We start from the raw sequence: 23,291 nt of genomic DNA, 5'->3' as shown, positions 1-23,291 counted from the left end.
GAAGGGGAATAATCTTTCAGAATCTTTTTTTTCTAGATTTTCCTCCTTTAAAATTGGGTGCGTCTTATATTCCGGAGCGTCTTTTACGGCGAAAAATACGGTAATATTCTAAATTAATGAAGGCTATGTATTTTATCAAGTTTGTATAAGTATCACAAGTTTCCCTTGTTTGATTACTTCAAAACTGAAAGTTTTAATCACTTAATATAACCCTATTGGACAGGAAAGGGTGTGGACCAATACCAAATTTACCGATACTTATGGTTGGGATAGTTACCCCAGTAAACTACTTATGGTACTGGTTAGGGGGTTCGTGTGAGCATATGAAGGAGGAAGGGGGATTAAAATTTACACATATTTAATAAAAGGGATTCAAAATGCACACAAATTGTTGTGACCTGTGCTGGTGCTTTATATATGATTACAATAAAAATATTTTGTTTTCTATGCTTTTTAGTTTGAGTTTATTACTAGTTGAAAAAGAAATACATCCCAAAGAGAAACTGTTTTAGCCGAAACTAAACCCCCTTTTTAAAAATATTGCAACTGGGTAAAAAATGTGCTGGGTATCCCAGCTTCCTATTCTGAGCTGCACATGAGTAGCTCAGTATTGTGTAGACAGCTATCAGGCACATATTTTTTATTGCAGAAGGGTTATTGTTCAGCACAAAAATCCTATCTGAGCACAAATTTTGAAAGCGCAACTTCAGTTCCACTCTAGACTGAATGCAGATGTATTCCGCAGTAATCGACAAATGTCAGTACCAGCATATTATTCAGCTTTCAGAAGCTTTCCGAATTTGTTAGAAGAGAGAAGGATGAAGAAGTAAGCTGGCTGTGGTTTCCTAAAACATCAAAGCAACCTGCCTCAAAAATGTCCCTCAGAAGCCCTAATCCTAATGCAAGCAGTAGACTGAATCTTGAAAATTAGGCTAATTTCCAATGTTTTGAAAGCTAAAGTTAATCTAGAACAGAAAGTGTTCTTAAAAAGCTCCATTTGCTTGACAACCAAAGTAATGCCTGGATGGAATGCTGTGCAACCATTATTGAAAAAATTAAATTCAATAAATGGAAGAAGCAGGCCAAGGACAGTCAGGTAAGGGAGGTAAGAACTTCATAATACTTGAAGTCCGTCAGGCAGGAAATACGAAAATTTAATCTGCTTTGCTGCAGCTTCTATTCGCAAATCAGAGTAAGCAATTTCAGTACACAGATTGTAAACTGTATAACTGTGCAAAACTGAAGGGGACTTTGGAGATTAGCCCTAAATTGCATTTATGTGGATTATATGTTTTGTGTTGAATGGCATAGTTGGACTATTTTTAAACACAAATACATTACAATCACACAAATGACACAGTCAAAGCGAGCAGCACAGTGAGACTTGAAAGAGCTTGGACCCAGGGGGGACACAGATGAATGACTGCTATATATAAACCACAATAAATGTATGTGTACACGCACACATATAAATGTATAGCTGAAGAGCTCATATTAGTCTCTGTTTGAATCCTATTCTATGCAATGATATGCAATCCTACCGAAAATATATTGAGCAGATATTAATTAATTTGTGCAGGCTGCCAAAAGAAAAATATTGGCACTTATACACACAAACATTTACAACTAATTTAGCACACAAAATATAAAAGCATCTGCAATATCTCTAAATCTATTCTTGTAAAAATGGATACATTCAGGTAAAAAAAAAAAAATCAATACATAAAATACAATATATAATACAATGAAAACATGATTACCTGTGAAAGCATTTGTGGCCTGAAAACCAGCTTCCTGCATACTGCTCTTCCAGCAAAGGTGAATGTCCAACCTTAACCTGTCCGGACCAGAGATGACGGGTGGGCAGGAAACTGTCAGGTTACTTCCATTTTAGTCAGAGTCCATCACTATCTGCCTTCCTATGCATGCAGTTACTCTGCTCTGAGCCAAGGACCCTAAATGGCTGCTGAAACGGTGCTATGCAGAGTCTGCTAACAGACAGATTTAAGACAGGTCATCCATCCAACCAAATAAATGATGCCATGATGGTAAATAGAAAGTTGAAATAAAGAGCTGGATATCATAGAGGTGCTTTGATAAATTCTTTTTTCAGCAGCAATCCCATCAGTCCAGTGTTCCCTTTATCTTGGTAGGGTGTTTTAGTGCTGACTTTAGTCTTAGTCGGGCCTTCACTTTTTTTTTTGCGCATCAGGTCCCTGAGGCACGTAAACTAAAGATGAGAAAAGAAATGTGGAGATTAGATTACCCAACATTCTCTGCCAACACTGAACAGAACAAAAAGCAGAAAAAAAAAAAAACTTGTGAAAACAGTGGTCAACATGAGAAAGGGGTTTCAAAAGGTAAATATTACAATTTTGCTGAGATGCTAAGTGTGACCACACATCACTTTGAAATGCAAATCTCTTCATAAGCTTGGAGTTGCATATCACCCTCTGAGCGTTGTTTATCTATTCAGTTCAAAGCCATAGTTACTAGAGATCGAAGGGACACAGAGAGAGAGGTGGGGGCGAAAGAACAACAGGACCGCAATTTAATAGAAACAGATAAAAGCATCCCAGGCCTGCTTCTTCCTAGTAAAATGGTAAACAGCGCATCTCCTGGTCCTGTTGTATTAGTACACGACCATATAGAACTCTGATCTTTAAATTGGACATTTTTTTAACTGGTTTACCAACCAATTTGCAAGAATTGGCAATAAAAAGAGAGCCTGGGCAACAACCCCCCTGAACATGTTACAATATCAACATTGAGTGCAACTGGAATAAATTTACATTATTGGAAGAGCAATGGACAATCTACCATATTACCACCTTTGTGATTAAAATACTTTAAGTTTAAATGCTCTAGCCATTTGTGTATGTTTCTAGGTTTTTTCAAGTTAACGCTCACATACAGACACTGCAAAACATGGTCCAGGCATTCACCATGGCTGTGACCCCTCTTTAGGAAGCCATTAATAGCAGCTGTTTGTTGGTAATATCTGCATATCATGCCTACGAGACCTACTCACTTCTAAGTAAGCATACCCTTCACTTTTATCATAGACATTTGTACAGTTGAGTATTCACAAAATCTTAATAAGCTTGAAAGTTCTGGACACAGGCACTATAGACAGGTTCTATCATTTTGGCCAGTAGAATGTAAAATCAATATTATTCTATGCCTCTACTTGTGTGACATTAAGTGGCCGTTATCAGATATGTATTACTGACATTTGTTCTATCTACAGATCACTGGAAAATCTTCTGCAAATACAATATTAGATGTGATTTTTTTCTGTAGACTGTGGTGGCCCAACCATAACTAATACTAGTTTACACACAGTTAAAAGGTGAGAGTTTACACTCCCTATTGGATTATTCATTTATTTTAAATGCTTTACAAGAAAGATTAAACCTCCATAATGGTAGCTGGTGCCAGAAGCATCTGCAACACTTATTTCGGCCCTTGATGCATAAACTAAACATTGGTTGTTGCACAATTCATCCATTTTTGCACAAGTAAAGTGTTGTCTGTGAAAGATGCTTTAAAGTGGTAGGATCATGGCTACACGTTTAACCGCCCTTTAAAGTCTATGGCGGCCTTTAAAAGTGTGATCTATTGGTAAAGTGGAACTAAATTTTCACTTTTTAATTTTCATGATCAGGCAGGGCATTTTTGCAGAAAAGGGACAGCCCCAATTTCCCTTCTGCAGTAATGCATCTTACCTACAGTAGCCCCCAAAGTTTCTAAAGTGAAACATGAGCTGAGCATGAACAGCGTTAGCCTTAGTTGCCAGAGAAGCCTGTCTTGCCCTGCGTGTGCCGAGATGAATGAACTCTGGCATGCCCGCACAGGAATGACGCTATCCCTGGATGAAGAAGAGAGAAACAGAGAACCCCTTAGTTATTAATCCATAATAGAGTACCTACATCCCAAATTAACAACAGAAGTGGAATATTTAATTTACCCATTCGAGTTAAGAACCCAAATTGGATAAATTACCCATTTATCCAATTTGGGTTCTTCACTCGAATGGGTAAATTAAACCTTCTGCCATCCCAGCATAGCCAAAGATCCTCTAGAAGAGAAAAAAAAAAGAGAGAAGGAAGATGGTGGTGCTGGAACACGGATAGGTGAATAGCATGAATTTAGTTCTGCTTTAGGTTATATTCTAACCAATCTCAGGGCAAAATTCTGCAAGACTAATATTACCTTGTAACTTTTAAGGTGAAATTGAGAACTCCTACCTGATCCATCTAAATCATTTGTTTTAGTGATTATTTTACCCTGCAGGTTTTCATGAAAATTAACATTTTCTCAGCATACGCTTAGTTTGTGTTGCTCAGGTTTGTGAGAGATTTACTTCAAAAATCTTTGCCGTCTTCTTTTCTGCAAACCAAATCCTGGAATTAACAGTCAATGCTGTGAACGTTAAATAAATAAACATGAATTTCAGTCTATTTTTAGAAAGTTTTCATCAAAAGAAAAAAGGAGAAGTAATAAATATCCCTTTAGGCCATGTAAGCATACTGTACCTGCAACAGATTATTCAATCTATCTTGCTCCATCAGCCAGTGCTTGATCAAAGCCTGGGCTGTCATTTACCAGGGGAGATTACAGACTGAAAATGTATGGAGGAACAACTGGAGAGCCAAGGAAAGATAAATGACTTAAATCCAAAGACTGAAGTACAGTTCTTGTGTAGGAAAATCATTCCTTTATATACCAGTGGCCACGTGTAAAACTGTTCATATGGCCTTAAGTTTAAAGTCAGATAGCTAACATGTTTTGCACTTTAAGGTAGATACTAGCAATAATTGAAAATTATGCTTTTGAGTTCATGCAGAAAACACAAGACTAATTGCACAGAACTGTTTAGTCATACAGACATAGCAAAGAATAAAAAAAGAAGATCTAAATGCTTTAAATAGCCATATTGTTGAAACCAGGCAACAAATTGCTCATGCCATGCAAACATCTAGACTGGGTGTTTCTGTAAGCTACTTCTTGTCTGTTTTGTCAGCCAATTTCTGATGAAAGGGGCAATCTGAGAGACTGACCATTCCTACAGTAAATATGAACCCAAATCTTTACCTATTTCATTGTGTTCCAGAAAACCTTTGTTGCTGAATATATACATATATATAACACACAAACCAAATATGTGCACTGTTATTGTGCACATTGTGCACATTTATAAGTTTTATTCTTCAAAAAAGTACGATTTACAATTATGGCCAATATATGATATGATAAAATTACAAGCTTGGCAGGACCCTGTTATTCTAGCTGTTCGGTTTTCATATGGATTTTTTGGGGTAGGCAGGGACACCAGCTGTACAAGACTGAACTGAGTGCAGCTGAATTGTCATTTGAGTTTTTTTTTTCTACTCTATAAACCTGGCTGGCCTACCCAGAAATGCCTTGCAATTCCTTCAGCAAGCAGTTTGTTTTTGTTACCCTATATGACCACATATGTTGAATTGGCATGATCCATTGGCGAAGAAGCGATACAAAACGAAATGTGTAGGGAAACACTATGAAGGTTTAGTCTGTTCAACCTAGTTCATCATTAATGTCTACAAAATGTGTGGTCACGCCATAAAAAATCCCAAAAAGACATTGATCACTACAAAAAAAAAAAAAGTTTGTAGTGCTGTTTTTGTTCCATTAAAATCACAATCGCAACTGGTTTGTCGGGCATTTTTCTTTGACCTTAACGTGCAACTGGGCCAAGATTTTCATAAAGCTGACATCTTGCAAATATGATGGCTAGTTAAACATTGACCCGATTCATGCTTCCTCACTAAATGGCAACTTAGGCAATGGCAACATAGGCAAATGCTTCTGATTACTGTCCTGCTACATGATAAAAATATGCCCCAATCAAGAACTGACCACAGGGCATTGTGTGATGTAATAAAGAAGAATGATAACTTTTTTGGTCATCCTGCATTCTGTTTAAGTCTTCAACCTATCCACTTGCCAAAGATGACCCATTGCCATGCTTAACAGAAGGTATCTAACACTAATCAAGCATTTGTTTATTACTTTCATATAGTTTCCTCCTTGAGCCAAACACTTCAAACCTAAGCTCAACTATTCATAAAACTGTTTCCAGTCATTTACCACCAAATGTGCTTTTTGATCCATTGAAAATTTTCCCCATTTGCCAGTTTCAGGTATTGCGATTTAGTTTCAAACTTGGGCCCTGATTTACTAAAGCTTTCCAAGGCTGGAGAGAATACACTTTGATCAGTGAAGCTGGGTGATCTAGCAAACCTGGAATGGATCTGGTCCGGGATTCAAAACATTTGCTAGAAAATAGCAAATGATTTAAAGAAATCCATTCCAGGTTTTCTGGACCACCAAGCTTCACTGAAGAAAGTGTATTCTCTCCAGCCTTGGTGAGCTTTAGTAAATCAGGACCTTTGTCTCAAAGATCAGCACCACCAGTGTTCTTTTCCCTAATCCAAATGACAGTGGTATTCAAGAAGTAATAAGGAAGCAGTCAAAAAAGGACTTGAAAGGGGTCTAACAACCTGCAGATTAATTTCTACTGTCACAGGATACATCTAGGCTTATTGCTTTTTTATCCTGACCCTATTCAGCTTGATCTTAAAACAATGCTAGAAATGTTTATATGAAATCCAGATTTGATGCAGGTAATAATCTTGTTTCTCAAAACAGATTGAAATTGCTTTCTAAGAAGACCATTCATTAGCAAATACCTAACAATTAAAATTGGAATGCCAATCTTAAGAAAAGCTATTTATTTTATTTTGTTTTAGTCATCCTAACACCAATACAAAGCTTTCTGCAAAGCAAATTATCTTTTAAATTCTATTAAGATTAAGCTAAGAGATTAATTCATTAGGACATTTGAGTAATAGCTGGTCAAAATGGGGCTTGCCAGTTACATTTAAATAATAAGTCAGTCAATCAGTCATTTCAAGCAGTAGCGTCCATCTGTGACACCAACTATGTGGTGGCTATATTTATAAATCAATTTAATTAGGCTTTGATTAAAAAAAAGTGCGTATATATGCAAAGTATATAAAGGGATGCTTTGGGAGATTTGTGTTTTGGTCACCTGGAGAAGACTGATAATAAAGCCCACAATAAATAATGTGTCCAAATTTAGAAAAACATAAGCTTACTCACTGTATACATGGCATATACATGCCACACTCCTATCCACAAAATATGTTTTAATTATTGTGCAACAATATGTATTATTGTGTCCACAGACATATTTAAACCTCATTACAAAGGATCAATTCTAAAAATGTAAGAAAATTAACACTTTTTCTGAGCCTACATTAACAAGAACTTAAAAGACGCAAAAAGTGTTTCAAGAGTATGCAATACAGAAAAAAGTGCATAAAGAGCAGGGGCACGATTATGTAAAGCACAGGTATCAGAAGTACTTAATAGAGCGCAGGGGTCAAGATTAGATAATGTGCATAGTGCAGGGTTCTACACTTTGTATTATGCAGAGTGCCAAGGTCAAGAGTACAAAACCTGCATAGTGCAGGACTCAAGAGATATGGGATAGGCAATTCACAGCTGGCAGGGGTCAGGAGTACATAGGGATGGGGAATGTTCAAAATCTCCCCTTGGCTGTGCCATTACCATCTTCTCCTCACTGCTTCCATTTCCATGCACACACTTAGTTTTTTGTAAAGTGAAGAAATTAGAAAGTTGAATTTATATTTCATTGGTCTTTTGTCATACTTGTATTTAGTGCATTCATTGTCATGTTGGTAGAAGGTATTTTTTATATCAAACTACAGGTAGTAATCCTAAAACAATTTAAATTTTAAACTTTCAAACTTTTATTACATTTTTATATATATATATATATATATATATATATATATATATATATATAAAATGTTTTTGTTTTTTTTTAGAAGGATGTTCATTATGATTATCTTCAGATAAGTGGGATTCTTTCATTTTCTTTATTGTGATCTAGCAAGAGCCAACATGAATGACAGATTGTGTTATTTTTTTGCAGTTGCAGCTGTATTAGGTTTAAAGGTATAAAAGCAAGGGTTTGCAGGTGGGACACAGGTCACATACCCTGGTTCTCAGCCACTAGAGACACCAATGTATGATATATATATATACATAAACACAGTGAGGGAAATACATATTAGATCCACTGCTGATTTTGTACATTTGACCTCTGACAAAGAAATGACCAGTCTATATTTGTAATGGTAGGTTTATTGTAGGTGTGGGAGGCAGAATAACAACAAAAGAACTCTCAAAAACCCAGTGCTTGAGCAAGTCAGAGCTTGATGTGCATTGTAATGAGTGAAATAAGTATTTGATCCCCTATCAACCAGCAAGATTTCAGGCTCCCGGGAGTCTTCACTGTAATCAGGTAACGAGCTGAGATTAGGAGCACCCTCTGTAAAAAAGACACCTGTAAAAAAGACACCTGTCCACAGAAGCAAACAATCAATCAGAAAACAGTTGGCGCGATAATTCGCCAATGGAAGAAACACAAAATACCTGTTAATCTCCCTCCGTCTGGGGCTCCATGCAAGGTCCCCCCTCGTGGAGTTGCAATGATCATGGGAACGGTGACGTAGCAGCCCAAAACTACACGGGGGGCACTTGTCAATGATCTCAGGGCAGCCGGGATCATAGTCACCAAGAAAACAATTGGTGTCGTGAAGGCCTAAAAATCTTGCAGAGCCCGCAAGGTCCCCCTGCGCAAGACAGCACATGTACAGGCCGGTCAGCAGTTTGAATGAACATCTGAAGGATCCAGAGGAGAACTGGGTGAAAGTGTTGTGGTCAGATGAGACCAAATTCGAGCTCTTTGGCATCAACTCGACTCGCCGTGTTTGGAGGAGGAGGAATGCTGCCTATCACCCCAAGAACACCATCCCCACTGCCAAACATGGAGGTGGACACATTATGCTTTGGGGATGTATTTCTGCTAAAGAGACAGGACACCTTCACCGCATCCAAGGGACAATGGACGGGGCCAGGTATCTTCAAATCTTGGGTGAGCACCTTCTTCCCTCAGCCAGGGCATTGAAAATGGGTCGTGGATGGGTATTCCAGCATGACAATGACCCAAAACACACAGCCAAGGCAACAAAAGAGTGGCTCAAAAAGAAGCACACGAAGGACCTGGAGTGGGCTAGCCAGTCTCCAGACAGGTTGATAGGGCAAATACTCTTTTCACTTATTACAATGTACATCAAGCTCAGACTTTTGAGCACTGAGGTTTTTGAGGATTCTTTTCGTTGTTATTCTCTCTCACACCGACAATAAACCTACCATTACAATTATAGACTGGTCTTTGTCAGAAGGCAAACGTACAAAATCAGCAGGGGATCAAATACGTTCCCTCACTGAATGTGTATATGTATATGTGTGTGTAAATGTGGATTTTTAAACTTTCAATTATTGATTGAAAAACAACAAACATTTTTATGATCACAAACTTTGAAATGCTAATGTTTGTGTTACAAAATTTAAAAAAACAAAACAATTTAAGAAATTTACAACCCAAACCATTGTCTCCCTTTCACTATTATTATACAAAAATAAAAGTAAAGTCCCACTTTGAACAAATGGCAATCAGGCAGGTTTTATTGCAATGCCCCTTCTGTAACAACTGTTCTTACCTGCCTGACCCCTGCCCAGCTTACAAATTTAGCAGAACCCAACAGTTACATCATCCCGACACAGCTAAAAAGAAAAAGCTAAGATCTTTTTTTTTACCCTTTAATGGTACAGAGACAGGTAGTGGTACTGAAGATTTAGTTTTGCTTTTTTTTTTATTATTAAAAAATTTAAACACTACTACCAAATGAAAAAAATAACTTAAATACAATTATTTCTGACACATTTCTACAATTGCTGAACCTTTTGATTTGATTCCACATTAACATTTTAAGAAAATTTTTATTGAGTGTTCCAATTTGCAGGACTGAGCTGGCCAATTAATCTCACTGTGCATGGAACATTGCTCAAGACTCTAGCCCTTATGTTGTACGCTATTCAAAGCATTCCACAATGTCTTATAGTCACACATAATAATCAGGATACTCCTATAAATCATTAATAGAGGCCAGCATAAAAATGTCCTGAATTCTCTACAAAGGGTATATATCATTATTTATTACATTTTGTTATTAAGAGAGTCCCTTAGAATCAAGGCCAAGAAAATTATGTCAGCTATTCATTTATTATAGCATACCTATAAAGTAACACACCAGTAGCAAATAATTAAAATGGCTTAAGAATATCGAAGTCTAACAACACTATAAATATTTGCTGACCCCCAGTGCTCACAGTTCGGTGCAAATAATTTTACCATTTTGCATCCAGCTTGTATCCCTTATTGTGGTGGCATTTCTGGCATGCAAGCCAAAATCTGGTAACTATAACAATTATGGGGTAATTTTGTTTCCTCCCAGATCAGCCCTTGCATATAGTGATCCAAACAGTCTGTAAAGCCATCCAATCACTTCTATGAAAAGTCCCAGATCACCCTGCACCCATCCCACTTCCGCCTGCTGTTGTTCCAATGCCTCCAAAGGGAAGCTTCAAACCAGAGAAAAATGAGATGACACATATTCAATCTTGTGAACATGGAAGTGATCTGTTCTAAGCACCTCCAGGTTCAGTGCTGTCATACGACAAAAGAAAGAAGAAACGTTATCAAACCAAGTCCAGAAAGTAAAAATCCGCATAAAATTAACATTTATTCTGCACATTTTGGAAACAGCTGTTCTGTTTTTCAAACACCTCATACATCAGATGATGAGGACACCAATATATTTACATGCTTGAAGAATGGAAAAATTCACTTTTTGATTTTGACTGAACAAGTGTATTCAAGCTTACATAAAATAGAAGCCTGGGTTTGCACTCACTTTTACAGACCATACTGTGTTACTCTATGATTGTATCCTATTTTGAACACACACACGCACACATATATATATATATATATATATATATATATATATATATATATATATATATATATATATATATATNNTATATACATACACACACACACACACACACACACACACACATTCTCATCCACTTTTTTACAGGATAGATTATTTATTCAGTGGATAATTATTTTACAGAGTTACTCATTCTTTAATTAGATACAAATAAATTACTTAAACCAGCAACAAATAATGATGCCCTTGCTCAGTAGGCAGAAATATAATCTGATAAAGCTATTTTTCTTCCTTTCAAGGTCCCTGCTTATTAATTTACTAACAAGAGAATCATAGGGAAATGTCAGATTCAGTTTGCAAGAGAATAAAATGTGTGTTAATTCTTTCTGCCTCTGCATTGTTTGGCTTGACTGAGCATCAGCACACTCAGGCTGTGGAAGGCTTTCAGGAACATCTTAAATAACATATTGTGATAAACGGGTAAACTAGGACCTTTGGGCAGATCATCCAGCATAGATGTCATTCTGTGTTACTTTACACAATGTCTGTGTGCTCAGGGAGATTTATAGGTTTCCAGCAAGGAAGCAAAATAATCCAAGCGTCTCTCACATTAGAAGGTGTGCATGCTGCTTTCTAAGAATATCTATTCATTCTGTTTTTTTTCTCACTGTATGAATCGGCTAAATTTAAAGTAGACCTACACTTAAAAGTTGAACGTCTGGCAGATATAATTAAATAAGTGATACACATTAATGAAGGCGGGTAATTATTAATACTATATTATTTTTTATTCATTGTAAGTACCTAAATTTAACCTGATTTTAGTCTGTTTCAGTCCAGATTATGGGAGGAGGGTATAGCACAAGTATCAATCCATTCATATAGGGACAAGAATTATGCTGATAGCAAGAGAAAGCAGAGACTAGTCACTGTACAGCTTTAATTTCATTGTCCAGTAGCAGGCCAAATTAGGTTTAGGCTGAATGGTGTTGGCTATCACAGTGAGGATACTACATGGAAGAAAAATATGCTGAGGAAGACCTCTCATGAATGAAGCTTATTATTGCAGCAAAAGCTGGTTTAATTATGTATCTTTTAATGGTTATTTTTATTGTGTAATGTTGTGCTAGCCTGCTTTAAAACCTAGGTTTGGCTTGTTAACAGGGATTCACTTATTTATATTTTTTTACAGCCCACACTTCACTGAGTGTGTGGCTATAGAGGTAATTTGAAGGATATACTTTTCAAAAGCCGATTTTCACCTGTAGCATTAATGGCTACAGCAACACAAACAAGAATAATTTATTTAGTATTGGCCGCAATCTAGTTTTCATTAAATAAAGGGTTGTTAATTTTTTCAACGCATTTCTGAAATGTATTTTTTTTTTTTTTGCTTTAATTCTATGATCTTATTCTCTTTTTTCTCCTACCCTCTCATTCTCTTACCCACTGCTGTACTCTATTTTGCATAGTTCTGACATCTGTGTTTTTTATATTTTCTCCTACCTAGTCCTAAACAGAAGTAATATTGGTCTTATCTGGGTTTTAATATATTTTTTTGAACTGGACGCCAACAAAAAAAAAAAAAAAAGAAAAAAAAATAGCTTTCTATGCATTAATAAATAGAAAAGTTCCTTTGTTCAGAGGTGAATATGTTTCTGTGGGCCTGTCATTTGGGTGTACAGTAAGGGTGGTCATACACTGATCAGTGGGTGCACATCCAGGTAAACAATCTGCCATGCACTCACTGACCAGCCCAATCTAGTGTGTCAAATTATTGCCTACACGCACCCCTGGTTCCACATTGAAACTGCACAATACCTTAAAAACAACTTACTAGTTTCACACTGTTTGAAGCAGGTTGAGTAAAGGTCCCAGTGTCCCAAGGTTGCAGTGTTCTCCCCACCCCCTTTCAGCCGGGGGCATGTCCCAGCACACTTCAGTAACTGCCTGGCGGTTTCCAGGTAGTCACAATTCAGGGGAACTGGGCAGTTGGGACATATTACAAAGACAATGGAAACATGGGACATATAATGGGACAGTAGAAAGCTGACAAAAATATAGGGGTTGCTGGATACCTATGGGAACACTAAATTTGTCATGTTTATGCATTAGAGAAGTTTTTTCATATTTAAAACCATTCCGTATGTGTATTCAGCTGGAAAATGGTGCAAATTTTTAACACCTGCTTTGACAGCAACCTATTGTTAGCACCTACTTTTTGACCTTCTGGCACCCACTAGGTATGCTCCCTGATTGCAGTGTGGTAGGTATGACCAAAATTTAAGTGTCTTAGACCCCTGTAGAGAGACCACTGCTTTTAATTGGCTGCATACTACCGGTAGAGGACAAACTGTTTTACTGGTGCTGGGAAACATTTAAAAAAGCAGATGGATGACATCCCACAATTTGTTTTTGACTGTACCCTAAACTTTTGCATAGATATTTTTTTAAACTTAATTGTGGCATTTGGTTAAACATTAAATAAACATACTTTATCTTTCATAAAAGCTCAAGCTATGGCAAAGTCATTCTACAGTAAATGTACTGTGTCAATACAAACTATTATTTTTAGATAAGTTTGTAGTTAGAACAATGGTCTGATACATCTGCATTTGTTAAGCTTAACACAACCTTATAAAGAGAACACAGATGTCTGTCACCAAGGATATCAAAGATCTGTAGTAACAGAACAGACATTTGATGTTAATGACCTCTGATAGCTGCCAACTTGAGCCTGATTCAATTCAGCGACCTGCAGTAGAAAGGCTCCTTCAGAATGTGCCAATCAACTCCGCCAGCTCTTTTTTTTCATTTCCTTTATAACTGATTTGGTGTCAACTGCCAAGGACATTGTTGACCAATCAATGATGTTACATACCAGGCTACCAGTAACCAAGTACAAAGTGTTGCAAAGTAATGGCAGCTACATGGAAATGCCAGCTTATCGAGGTCTTCGGAAAAGAGAGAGTGCCCCCTCTCCCCCACCCCCCATCCTTGTTCTTCACAAAATTCTGTCAATCCATGTTGACTGGGTTGAGCAATTTGAAGTAAATTCTTTTTGTTTCACAGCCCACCCACAGTCCAAACTAATTTTCCATTGTACTCTGTCACGAGCAGAGTTTTAGTCGCATGCAATTTAAAAGGCAGGTGGCTGCTGAAACCAAATTAATCAATTTCCCACTGTGCATAAGCCCTATTACTGCAGTTTAAAAGAAAATCATTAAAATATGCAGACAAATCCTAATAGAGTTGGAGAGAAAGGAGGAGGAAGAGAACAGAGGAATCCAGCACACTGCGCTCACAGTACAATTGCTGTCTAGATGGACATTAATTAAAATGTTTTTCTGTAGGGGTATCTCACTATCTTTCTCTGAGCGAGCTACATATCGATGCTGGTAGAAGGGGCCGAAATGCCACAGAACTCAGAGTGAATGAATTCAATCTGCTATGGGTGGTTTATCAGAATAGGCCTTTTCAAACCAAGTTTTTTGTATTCAGTGCCCACAAAGTACGCATGGAATGGGAAATCCTAGCTACAGGATTTGCTTACTGAATAAAAGAAATTTGCATTGTAGGAACGTAGCTAGTGAGGGCATTTCTGTCATCCTGCTTCAAAAAGCAGAAATTCTCAACACGGCAATCCTCTCAAATACTTTGTGCTGCCTTAAAAACCAAGGTATAGAATAGCAGAATAGGTATTCCAGTTTGAATGCTGCCATTATACAAACAGGATGGTACCTAAAAAAAGACATCTGTAGAACTCTCTAAATATCCAATACAATGTGTACCCAGAAGACAGTATGGACAGAGAAAATCGAATTTTTTTAAAGATAAAGAATTGAAATCTCATTGAAAACTCTGCACAGACCTTTCCTTTAAAAGAACAGGCAGGAAGAGTCTTTCCTATGACAGATTTATTTTCATGTATAAATTTTAATGTAAGCTACTGAGCTATGTAAACAGACTTTTATTTATAATTATATATATATATATATATATATATATATATATATATATATATATATATATATAAATATATATGACTATGGTAGGGAAGTTGGATAATAAGCCCCTTTGAACAGCTAGTGACATGACTATGGATTTGTACAGCGCTGCGTAATATGTTGGCGCTATATAAATACTGTGTAGTAGTTAGCGCACACATTGGGAAGTTGTAAATGGTGATGCTGTGCCGAAACTGTGGTTTTGGTTCAACATACAATTTCATGTTGAATGAACAGAATACCCCCATGCTAGAAGTCTGAAACAAAAGTGTACTTAAACTAAGATCTCTGCTTGGTCTTTAGCATTTGGTTTCAATTCCGCAAAAAAAAAAAAAAATACTGGTAGAACCAATTGGAAGAAAGCTACAGAAACTCACCAACATCTGTATGTTCCTCTGCTTGAACAGATAAGTTAAAAGTCAAGTGCTTTATTGAATGGGTGCAAGGATGCTGCTATACCATAGTTTAAATACTGCTTTCAGACAAACAAAGCCAGAGTACAGCTTGTCTATGTGTGCACCTTCATTTCAATGGCTAGAAAATATATATAGAAGTTGGAATGAAATGCATAAACACAGTGAAGGTGTTTTATCTGATTTACAAAATATACACAGTAAATCTGACAATTTTAATACTCCTGTGAAATACTCATGATTTTACAGAACAAATTGCAGTAAACACTTCCTATAGTTGCATTTTTTTATGATCTCGGTACAAAATACATTCTGGCATCACCTTGCTTCTTTTGTTACACATACAAATTCTAATATTTACAGCAAACATTTGTGCTGTGTAACATCAACAGTCCATAGAAAATACAAAAAACAAACTTGAAATATGGCAGCTGCCATTGCTGAGCCAATGCAAGTTGTCTTGTTCTTATGCTGACCACCACCCCATTCAAATACCAAATAAACCTGAATAAAAAAACAAATCCTAATATAAACCATATTTGGAAAATACAGAAAACTGCTTTGACAGGAATATAAATCTTGAGAACAAAGTGTAGTCATCATTGCTAAGGTTTAAAACAGTAATCAACAGAAATGCCAAATAATAAAATGTGAAATAATACTTTCATTGTGTGTGCTTTTTTTAAAACATTGATTTATTACAGAAAAGCTTTAATTTACACAAGATCAGTCTGCGTATCTTTTCACCCCTTTTTTCAAGTACAAATTTTGTGGTTTTGAGTTGGTTATGATGGGGGTACGCTTGCTCTCAAATGACCTTTAGTACATTACCATTGACCACCAGTAGAGGGTGCTGTGTCCTTTTTGTAAAATGTAACAAATTGCTTTAATATTAAACTGCACAATAAGAGTTTGTTACACACTTTACATGAGTATACAGCACCATCTACTGGTATGACCTGAACAAAAAAGGAAAGGAAACAAAGAACATGTCCTGTCTGCCAAATGATTTGTATAACTGTTTATCCAGTTATGATATTCATTCAGCGCTACTACAGAGCAAAGCCAGGCGGAACAAAAGTGTAATGAAAGCTCCACTCCAGGTTTCAATAAATCATGTTACACTTGATACTGGGAAGTGCCTGCCACTTGGCTATTTCAGGCCTACAAAACCTGTGAACTACACCCCAAGCTTTGATGCCGCAGAAAGCTATATTAAAATAAGTCTACACAGACGGTTTCCCTAGCGCCTAAACGCTCATGTCTGAAATTTCCATTCATTACAATAGGCCAGTTCACACCAGAGGGTTTTCTTGAAGGGCTGTAAAAAAAACTAAATAAAAAAATAATGCAAAACAATGCAAAAATAATGCATTCATGTGTTTTTGCAAATTTTAGGCATTTGGAACTCTTCGCTGCCACATATCTTGGTTTAAACCTCCTTTTCAGTGCTTACAAACTCCTACAAAACTGTATGGGCATACTGTATTTAAAATAAATTCAGTGTAGCTTTAGTAGAATTCAGGGGTCTTAAGTAGAAATCAAAATTCAGCGCACCTAGGCTCCTATCTTATAGAAACAATCTAGAGATAGTTATTGTGCCAAAAGAGTACCATGCTATATAATACACTAGGAATAAAAAAAAGGCAACACAAATTAAAGTTGCAGGGAACTGTATTAGAAAATATTACATGGGCTGTCCTAACTTACCTTCTTATCGGGACATGCAAAGATAAACATGCAGATTGACAGTTTGTTGATTTGTTATTTCTAAGACAATGACAGGGAAGGTAAAAACAGCAAAGAAGCCAGCATGTTTACAAGCACGTCAGTATTAGCACCTTCTGAATTGGATAAGTTTGGTAAATTGGATAATAGATAAAATGCCTAAAGAAATGTAAAATGTATATAAAAGAAAAATGTGAACATCTTTTGTTCTTAAGATTTATCATTATATTTACAAACCAAATGATATGAGAGCTATAAAGTGCTATAAAGTTTCTATACTGTGTATTTTAAAATATATTTGTTTGGGCATCCAAAAAAATATCATTATTTAATCCTAGTATTGCAGATCTACCCTGAAATTCTACATTCCTTCACACATTTTAACATGCTTCACAGACTGACCTACACAGTGATCACATGTGAACTGGCACAAAGTGTACACACAGCAGCCAGCATTGGGATTTCGAGGGGGGAAAAAAAAGTGAATGTCAGTTTAACTGCTGAGATAGGATGGGAAAAGGTTCATGAATAATACATGTATTTGTATAAAATATTTACACATATTATTTCCCAGTGGAACTCTATTTCAAGTGGTGAAAGAGGTAAGCGACCACTGATTTAACCACTTCAGGCATGCCTCGTGGGAGCATTTATATATCATAATTCATACACATGTCTTCGCAGAAGCCTCTTACGCACTTTAACTGCTGATAGCCATTAGCAATGCGATTGTACAGCCCAGAGAAATCTGTACCATAATTACACACCAATGATACTTGTCTGTGAAAAAAACCTTAAAGGGAACTTGTCTTTGGACAAATACCTGGACTACCATTGTTGAAAATTCTACTTTTTTTTTTTATTATGCTGCCCCACGGCTTTGTTTTTGTGAGTTGATGACCTGAAATAAGAATGCAGATCTGGATTTCAGATTTTACTAGCAGAATGCATCTTTTGAGTCAAGGACACAAACTTTGAAGCCAGAGGCTAACGGGCAACACTTTTAAAACAAAAACATACAATAATAAGATATAGTACTTGAGGTACTAGATCTTTCAAAAGTATATTTCTACGAGTATATGCCCAACTAAACCAAATCAGGTATCATTTTTTTTTTTTAAATGCACATCTAGTAAAAAGGTCTAATAAATGTTTTCACACTAGATTCACATAGGTTTCTCCCATGATTCAAACATGTCCCTAATAAATCAAATTAGAAAAATGTGCAAATCTTGTGTAAAAATATTTATTAATTTACCCTCTGGTGTATGTGCACTTGAAAAAAAGACTCTGATTGTAACAGTAACAGCAGGCATACACTTTACACTATGCACCCATATTATAATCAGAATTACAATTCCCTACTGTAGTGACCCACTACAAGTTTTCATGTACCATCTTGTCTGATATCTGTCTGGATTACAATATCTAATTGAATTAATATAATTTAGAAAATGGATCAGTATCTACTTTCTGGACTGAGATGCTGACACAATCACTAATTCTGTAAATCCTGGAGCCTGTGCAGTTTTTCCTTGTGCTCACAAATGTCCAACTTAGTTAAGCCTCTGCTGCAAACCCTTCTACAAAGTTGCGATGTTGATTTTTGATCATTGGGGGAGAAGTAATAAAGGCTATATTTTCCATACCTAATGTAAAATGAAGGTCAGGGCCAGTCTTTTGGAGAGAGACAGCGGTCAGACCTAACAGAAAAGGAAAAAGGTAATTTTTTACATATGTAGAAACAATTGGGTAGATTCCGTAGAGATCCAGAAAGATAATCAAATACATCAAGACTTGCATATATTTCTTCAGCTGCCCCAATATATTTTTGCCTTACAAAAATATATTTGTGCCTTGCACCAGAAAAGTTCCTCAACAGATGTTTAATACCTGCAAAATTAGGTCAACTGCGTCTGACTGTGTGCAGCAAACCAAAGGGATGATACAAACTTTTGCAGAGTTTTCTGTAACTTTACGCTGGTCCAGGTAAAAGCAGAAAGTGGGCCTATTACAAAAGCATGCCTGCACAGTTTTCAGCTGTTTTTATATAATATTAGATATAGCAGGTTTTCAAGGAAACATTCTAGATGAGGCTGAATATTTTTTGGCAAGGTAGCGAGGACATGGAGGTCAAACTGTGGAAGAGTGGTAGGTAGCCACATGGCCTGTGTGTGTAGTGTTTGGACTTCCATTATCCAAGTTTTTTAGGGGGCATTTGGCAGGGACCCTCATTTTTGCTGCAGATAGGATTATATAGAAATTTTGGTAGTGAAGATATTCTTTTGAAAAATAATACACAACCCCTTCCCCCAACAACTGTCAGCATCATGGAAGCATTTTAGTACAAAAAGTGCTTGCACAATGGTGAACGATATGGTCTATCTTATGAATGGTCAATCATGTTGATCTGTCTGAATTTATCTGGTAGTCTTCTGTAGGCAAGCAGCAGTGACACAATCTGTAGCATGTATTTGAGAACGTGTCTCCTGTATTAAAAACAGAAAGCCAAAAAGGGGGTTCAGAAATCACTAAATCTGGGGTAATAGAGAATGAGTTGACATTTGTAACACTGAAGCCCCAAGCCACTAGACAGTTTGTCCTGAATGCGTTTCAAGGATTAGTTTAATTTAATTTTGTCTGGAGTGTATCTTTATTTAAAGCATCATTTTAGGAGAGAAAAAAAAAAAATGACAGCAGTATTTTCAGCTACTATTGCTAGCATGAAGCGTGGTTTTATGCTAATTCAGTTGCAACAGCTATGAATTATACAGCAATAAGGGACACAGAAAAATCCAACGCTTATGAGTCATTTGGCTTCTAATGTTGGAGGTATTAATGGTAACTGTGCAGCAAGCAGAAGCTTGTGGAATATAATTATAGCTGAAAGCCATGTGTCTAGATGCAGTAGGCTTGCATTAATAAAACATGTACATTTATTAAACTTGTAAACTGGGCCTGCTGACTAGATATAAATCGTACTCCCTGAATTTGTACCAAAGATGGAAAAGATTAGTCTGATAAAGGGGAACTAAACCTCAAAAATACCATGTAATTTAAACTGATCTTTATTACATGCGCCGCAAGAAGACATTCATAAATTCCTACTTTGGATATTAACAGACATAATATTTTAATCAATCTTTCTGGTAGGACATTACCTAAAGTGTATTTATTCCCAAGAACATAAAATGTTCACAGACACTCTACTTTATCTATGGAGGACCAACGTTATCCTCGTCTCCATGACATAAAGAGAAAGTGTTTTGTGGTCCACAGAGATAACTGAGCAGGGCTGTTAACCTCCCGTCGGTATTCCCAAGTGTGGCTCAGGGTGAATTTTATGTAACAAAAGCCGTAACCCTGAGCCTCGATCCAGCAGCGTCTTCCAACAATCCCTGGCTGGCTTCTGCATCACATCCTCGGCTTGATCGATGTGATGCGTGAAGCATTGGTACACTGGAGAGGAGTGGCTTGGCGGGAAATTTAAAAGCAAATTATATTATAATCTGCTTTTAAAAAATTGATTACAGTGATAGTAAAAAAAATAAATCATAAATCCAAAAGTTTATCTAATATTATACCATTGTTTAGAAAAAATTAAAAAAATATTTTTAAATAAAAAATTTTAATTCATTATTTTATAATTATTATTTACAGTTTTTTTTATATTTTAATTTATAGTTTGTGTTTCAAACTTATCATATTCAGGAGTTATACCTAAGAATTACAGGCCTCAAATATTAAACAACAAATTTCAATGCAAAACAATTTACCGCTTTTGACATAAAAATACGGACATAATTAGACCGCCAGGGAGTTTAACAATGTCTGCAGGACCAGCAAAGTTCACAGTAAGTTGGGAACTCACTGTGTTTCCAAAAATACCAACAGGTATTTTTTTGTACTTTTGTAAAGGGGCAATACATTTGTAAAGCGACAATACATGGTAAAACAAGCTGAATGTGTCTTTTGACCATGAAAAAATTACCTTTTTAAAAGATTATTTAAAGAAAAGGAAAAAAAAACTGGCAACACATTGAGAGACAAACCACATATAAAGGAAAATAAAATTCAGGAGCAAATTATTATACCATACCCCTAATATTTTCCAGACTCCAATGTTCAATGCACATTGATGATTGGCTCACACCCTTGCAAACAAGGCCTCCTAGTGACATCTATTAGAAAAGACTTCTATCAAGGCCCCTAAATCTGAATCCTCAAAGAAAACCATGTGTTTGAGGCCTCTGCACCTATCATCCCTTTGGGTACCCCTTGCCACATCCATGTAGAAGCCAAATACAATCAGAGATATGGGAATCTGCTGGATCACACATGGGCCTTGCAACTTTATGGGACCTTAAGAAGTGGGGGGAAATTCACTGGACCCAACTGGTTCCATAACAATGGGGTTCTGTAGAGCTGCCTAAAGACTACTTACTGAATAGCATGCATCTTAGAGTGCATTTTCCACTTCATATGGCATCTTGGGGATACAGATATCAACTCCATATTGTCATGGCCTGGACCAAGCAATGTTAGCTCAGTGGGAAACATATACAACCAATCACTGGTTTGATGCTTATCATAGAAGATACTCTCTCCTCCATCTGGTGATGGATGCAGAGGAAAATGCAAATCAGGGAGGAAGTAGATTCTCTTTAGGATTTTCTTTATGAACGAAAGTTTGTTTCCTGCCTTGCAGAGTAAAAGTGCAAGACAAACATGCATGGACTGTTTCTGGGTGACTGTCTTATGTGAAGTATAGCTCTTTTAAAAGCTTGCCGAATACAAAAATACTATTAAAAAGATACATAGTATCTTGTAAAAATGTCATAGTATGACATTTTAATAATAATAATAATATTAATTTTGGTCAAATTATTGTTTCAGAAAAATGGATAATGGAAAAACCCACATATTTAGATTTTAATGATTAAAAAGCAGGGGTAAAATTCACCAAGTGGAGCAAACCAGTGCTGGCTATGTATAAAAAAATAGATCAATAAAATATTTATTTTTAAAGCCTGATTTCAATTAATTAGATGAAATTTCTTTATGAAACATTTTCAATGGATTATCATCCAAAAAGCACAACTTCCCTAAAACAATGTTCTGACATTCAGTCTCCCTGCAAGGTACTAGTATTGTTCATAACCTACATCAACGCCCTCTGCAAGCGCAGCAATGTGACTTTGTCGACTGCTGAGACTCAGTCTGTCACAACTGGCAGTACTTGCCACAGGCGAGCAATCACAAGAAACTGACCTTGGCAATGGCACATTTTCCACTTCAGCGATGTTCATTTGTGTTAAACAAGTTATATGAAGGTAAAAAAAAAAGGTAAAAGGAAAAAGATTGTGTAACAATTTTCATAAATAAACATATTGTTTTATGAATGAATTAAACTGCAAAATAGCTACCCTATTTGCAAAAATTTGTAATAAAAAGGAACCTGTAAAAACAGATAAGGATGATATGAATATTCAGGGTTTTTTGTTTTTTTTTTTAATTACAAACTACAAAGATTTCTCTCACTACCAAGCATATAGAATAGGCGTTTAGACTTTTCATTAGGTTTTAAGTTAGTGATTCATTTGGGAGGGAGTTTAGAAAGATTGAAGGCCCTGGAGCAGGTATCTTTTATTTATTATTTTAAGAAGGTAGGCTTAATATTTAATTCTTTCAGGTTTCTTCTAAGATAAATATCCAGTATTTTATCTTTGACACTACAGGTTTACACAACAGAAAGGCTTTCTATGTTATGTAATGCCATTCAGAATGACACCCCAACACACCTGTACCATACCTCCAAATGTTCTTAGATTACAAGGGAGGATTACGTCTTCCATTTACCTTTTACAGACCACTCAGAACTGATGCTCAAAACAAAATAAAGTCAATATGTTGGATGAAAGGCTTGGTGTAATATAACACTTTTTGTATTTAAATATTACATTTTCCTATAGCAGACCATACAAAAAGAAGGCCAGAGGAATTCGGCCTTGAAGGGGGGCAGCTGGAACCATTGTCAACATAGTTCACACCGGTTGACATGCATTTAGGCACACCACAACAGTTCCTTGAGAGTATATATATATATATATATATATATATATAGAGAGTATATATATATATATATATATATATACAAATAAATAGAGATGAACAGCAACCAACTCCAT

The 23,291-nt window shown here is 36.3% G+C and overlaps 1 protein-coding gene across 3 annotated transcripts in view; it reads right to left on the bottom strand.

The window, feature by feature from the left end:
• Positions 1–23,291, bottom strand: part of LDLRAD4 (low density lipoprotein receptor class A domain containing 4) — a 164,840-nt gene that overhangs the window by 105,488 nt on the left and 36,061 nt on the right. For 2 of the 3 annotated variants that reach the window (XM_072411482.1, XM_072411484.1), the window contains exons 2-3: positions 18,753–18,806; positions 1,761–2,230 (exon numbers count right to left, since the gene is read on the bottom strand). In XM_072411482.1, coding sequence (XP_072267583.1) covers positions 1,761–1,800 — 40 coding nt within the window. In that variant the 5' untranslated portion in view covers positions 1,801–2,230; positions 18,753–18,806. The remainder of the gene's footprint in view (positions 1–1,760; positions 2,231–18,752; positions 18,807–23,291) is intronic. The other variant, XM_072411483.1, reaches the window with a different exon arrangement.

Source organism: Pyxicephalus adspersus, chromosome 5 (assembly GCF_032062135.1).
Source record: "Pyxicephalus adspersus chromosome 5, UCB_Pads_2.0, whole genome shotgun sequence".
NCBI lineage: Eukaryota > Metazoa > Chordata > Amphibia > Anura > Pyxicephalidae > Pyxicephalus > Pyxicephalus adspersus.
Note: the sequence above shows the minus strand (reverse complement) of the source record. Positions and strands in the feature narration are given on the sequence as shown.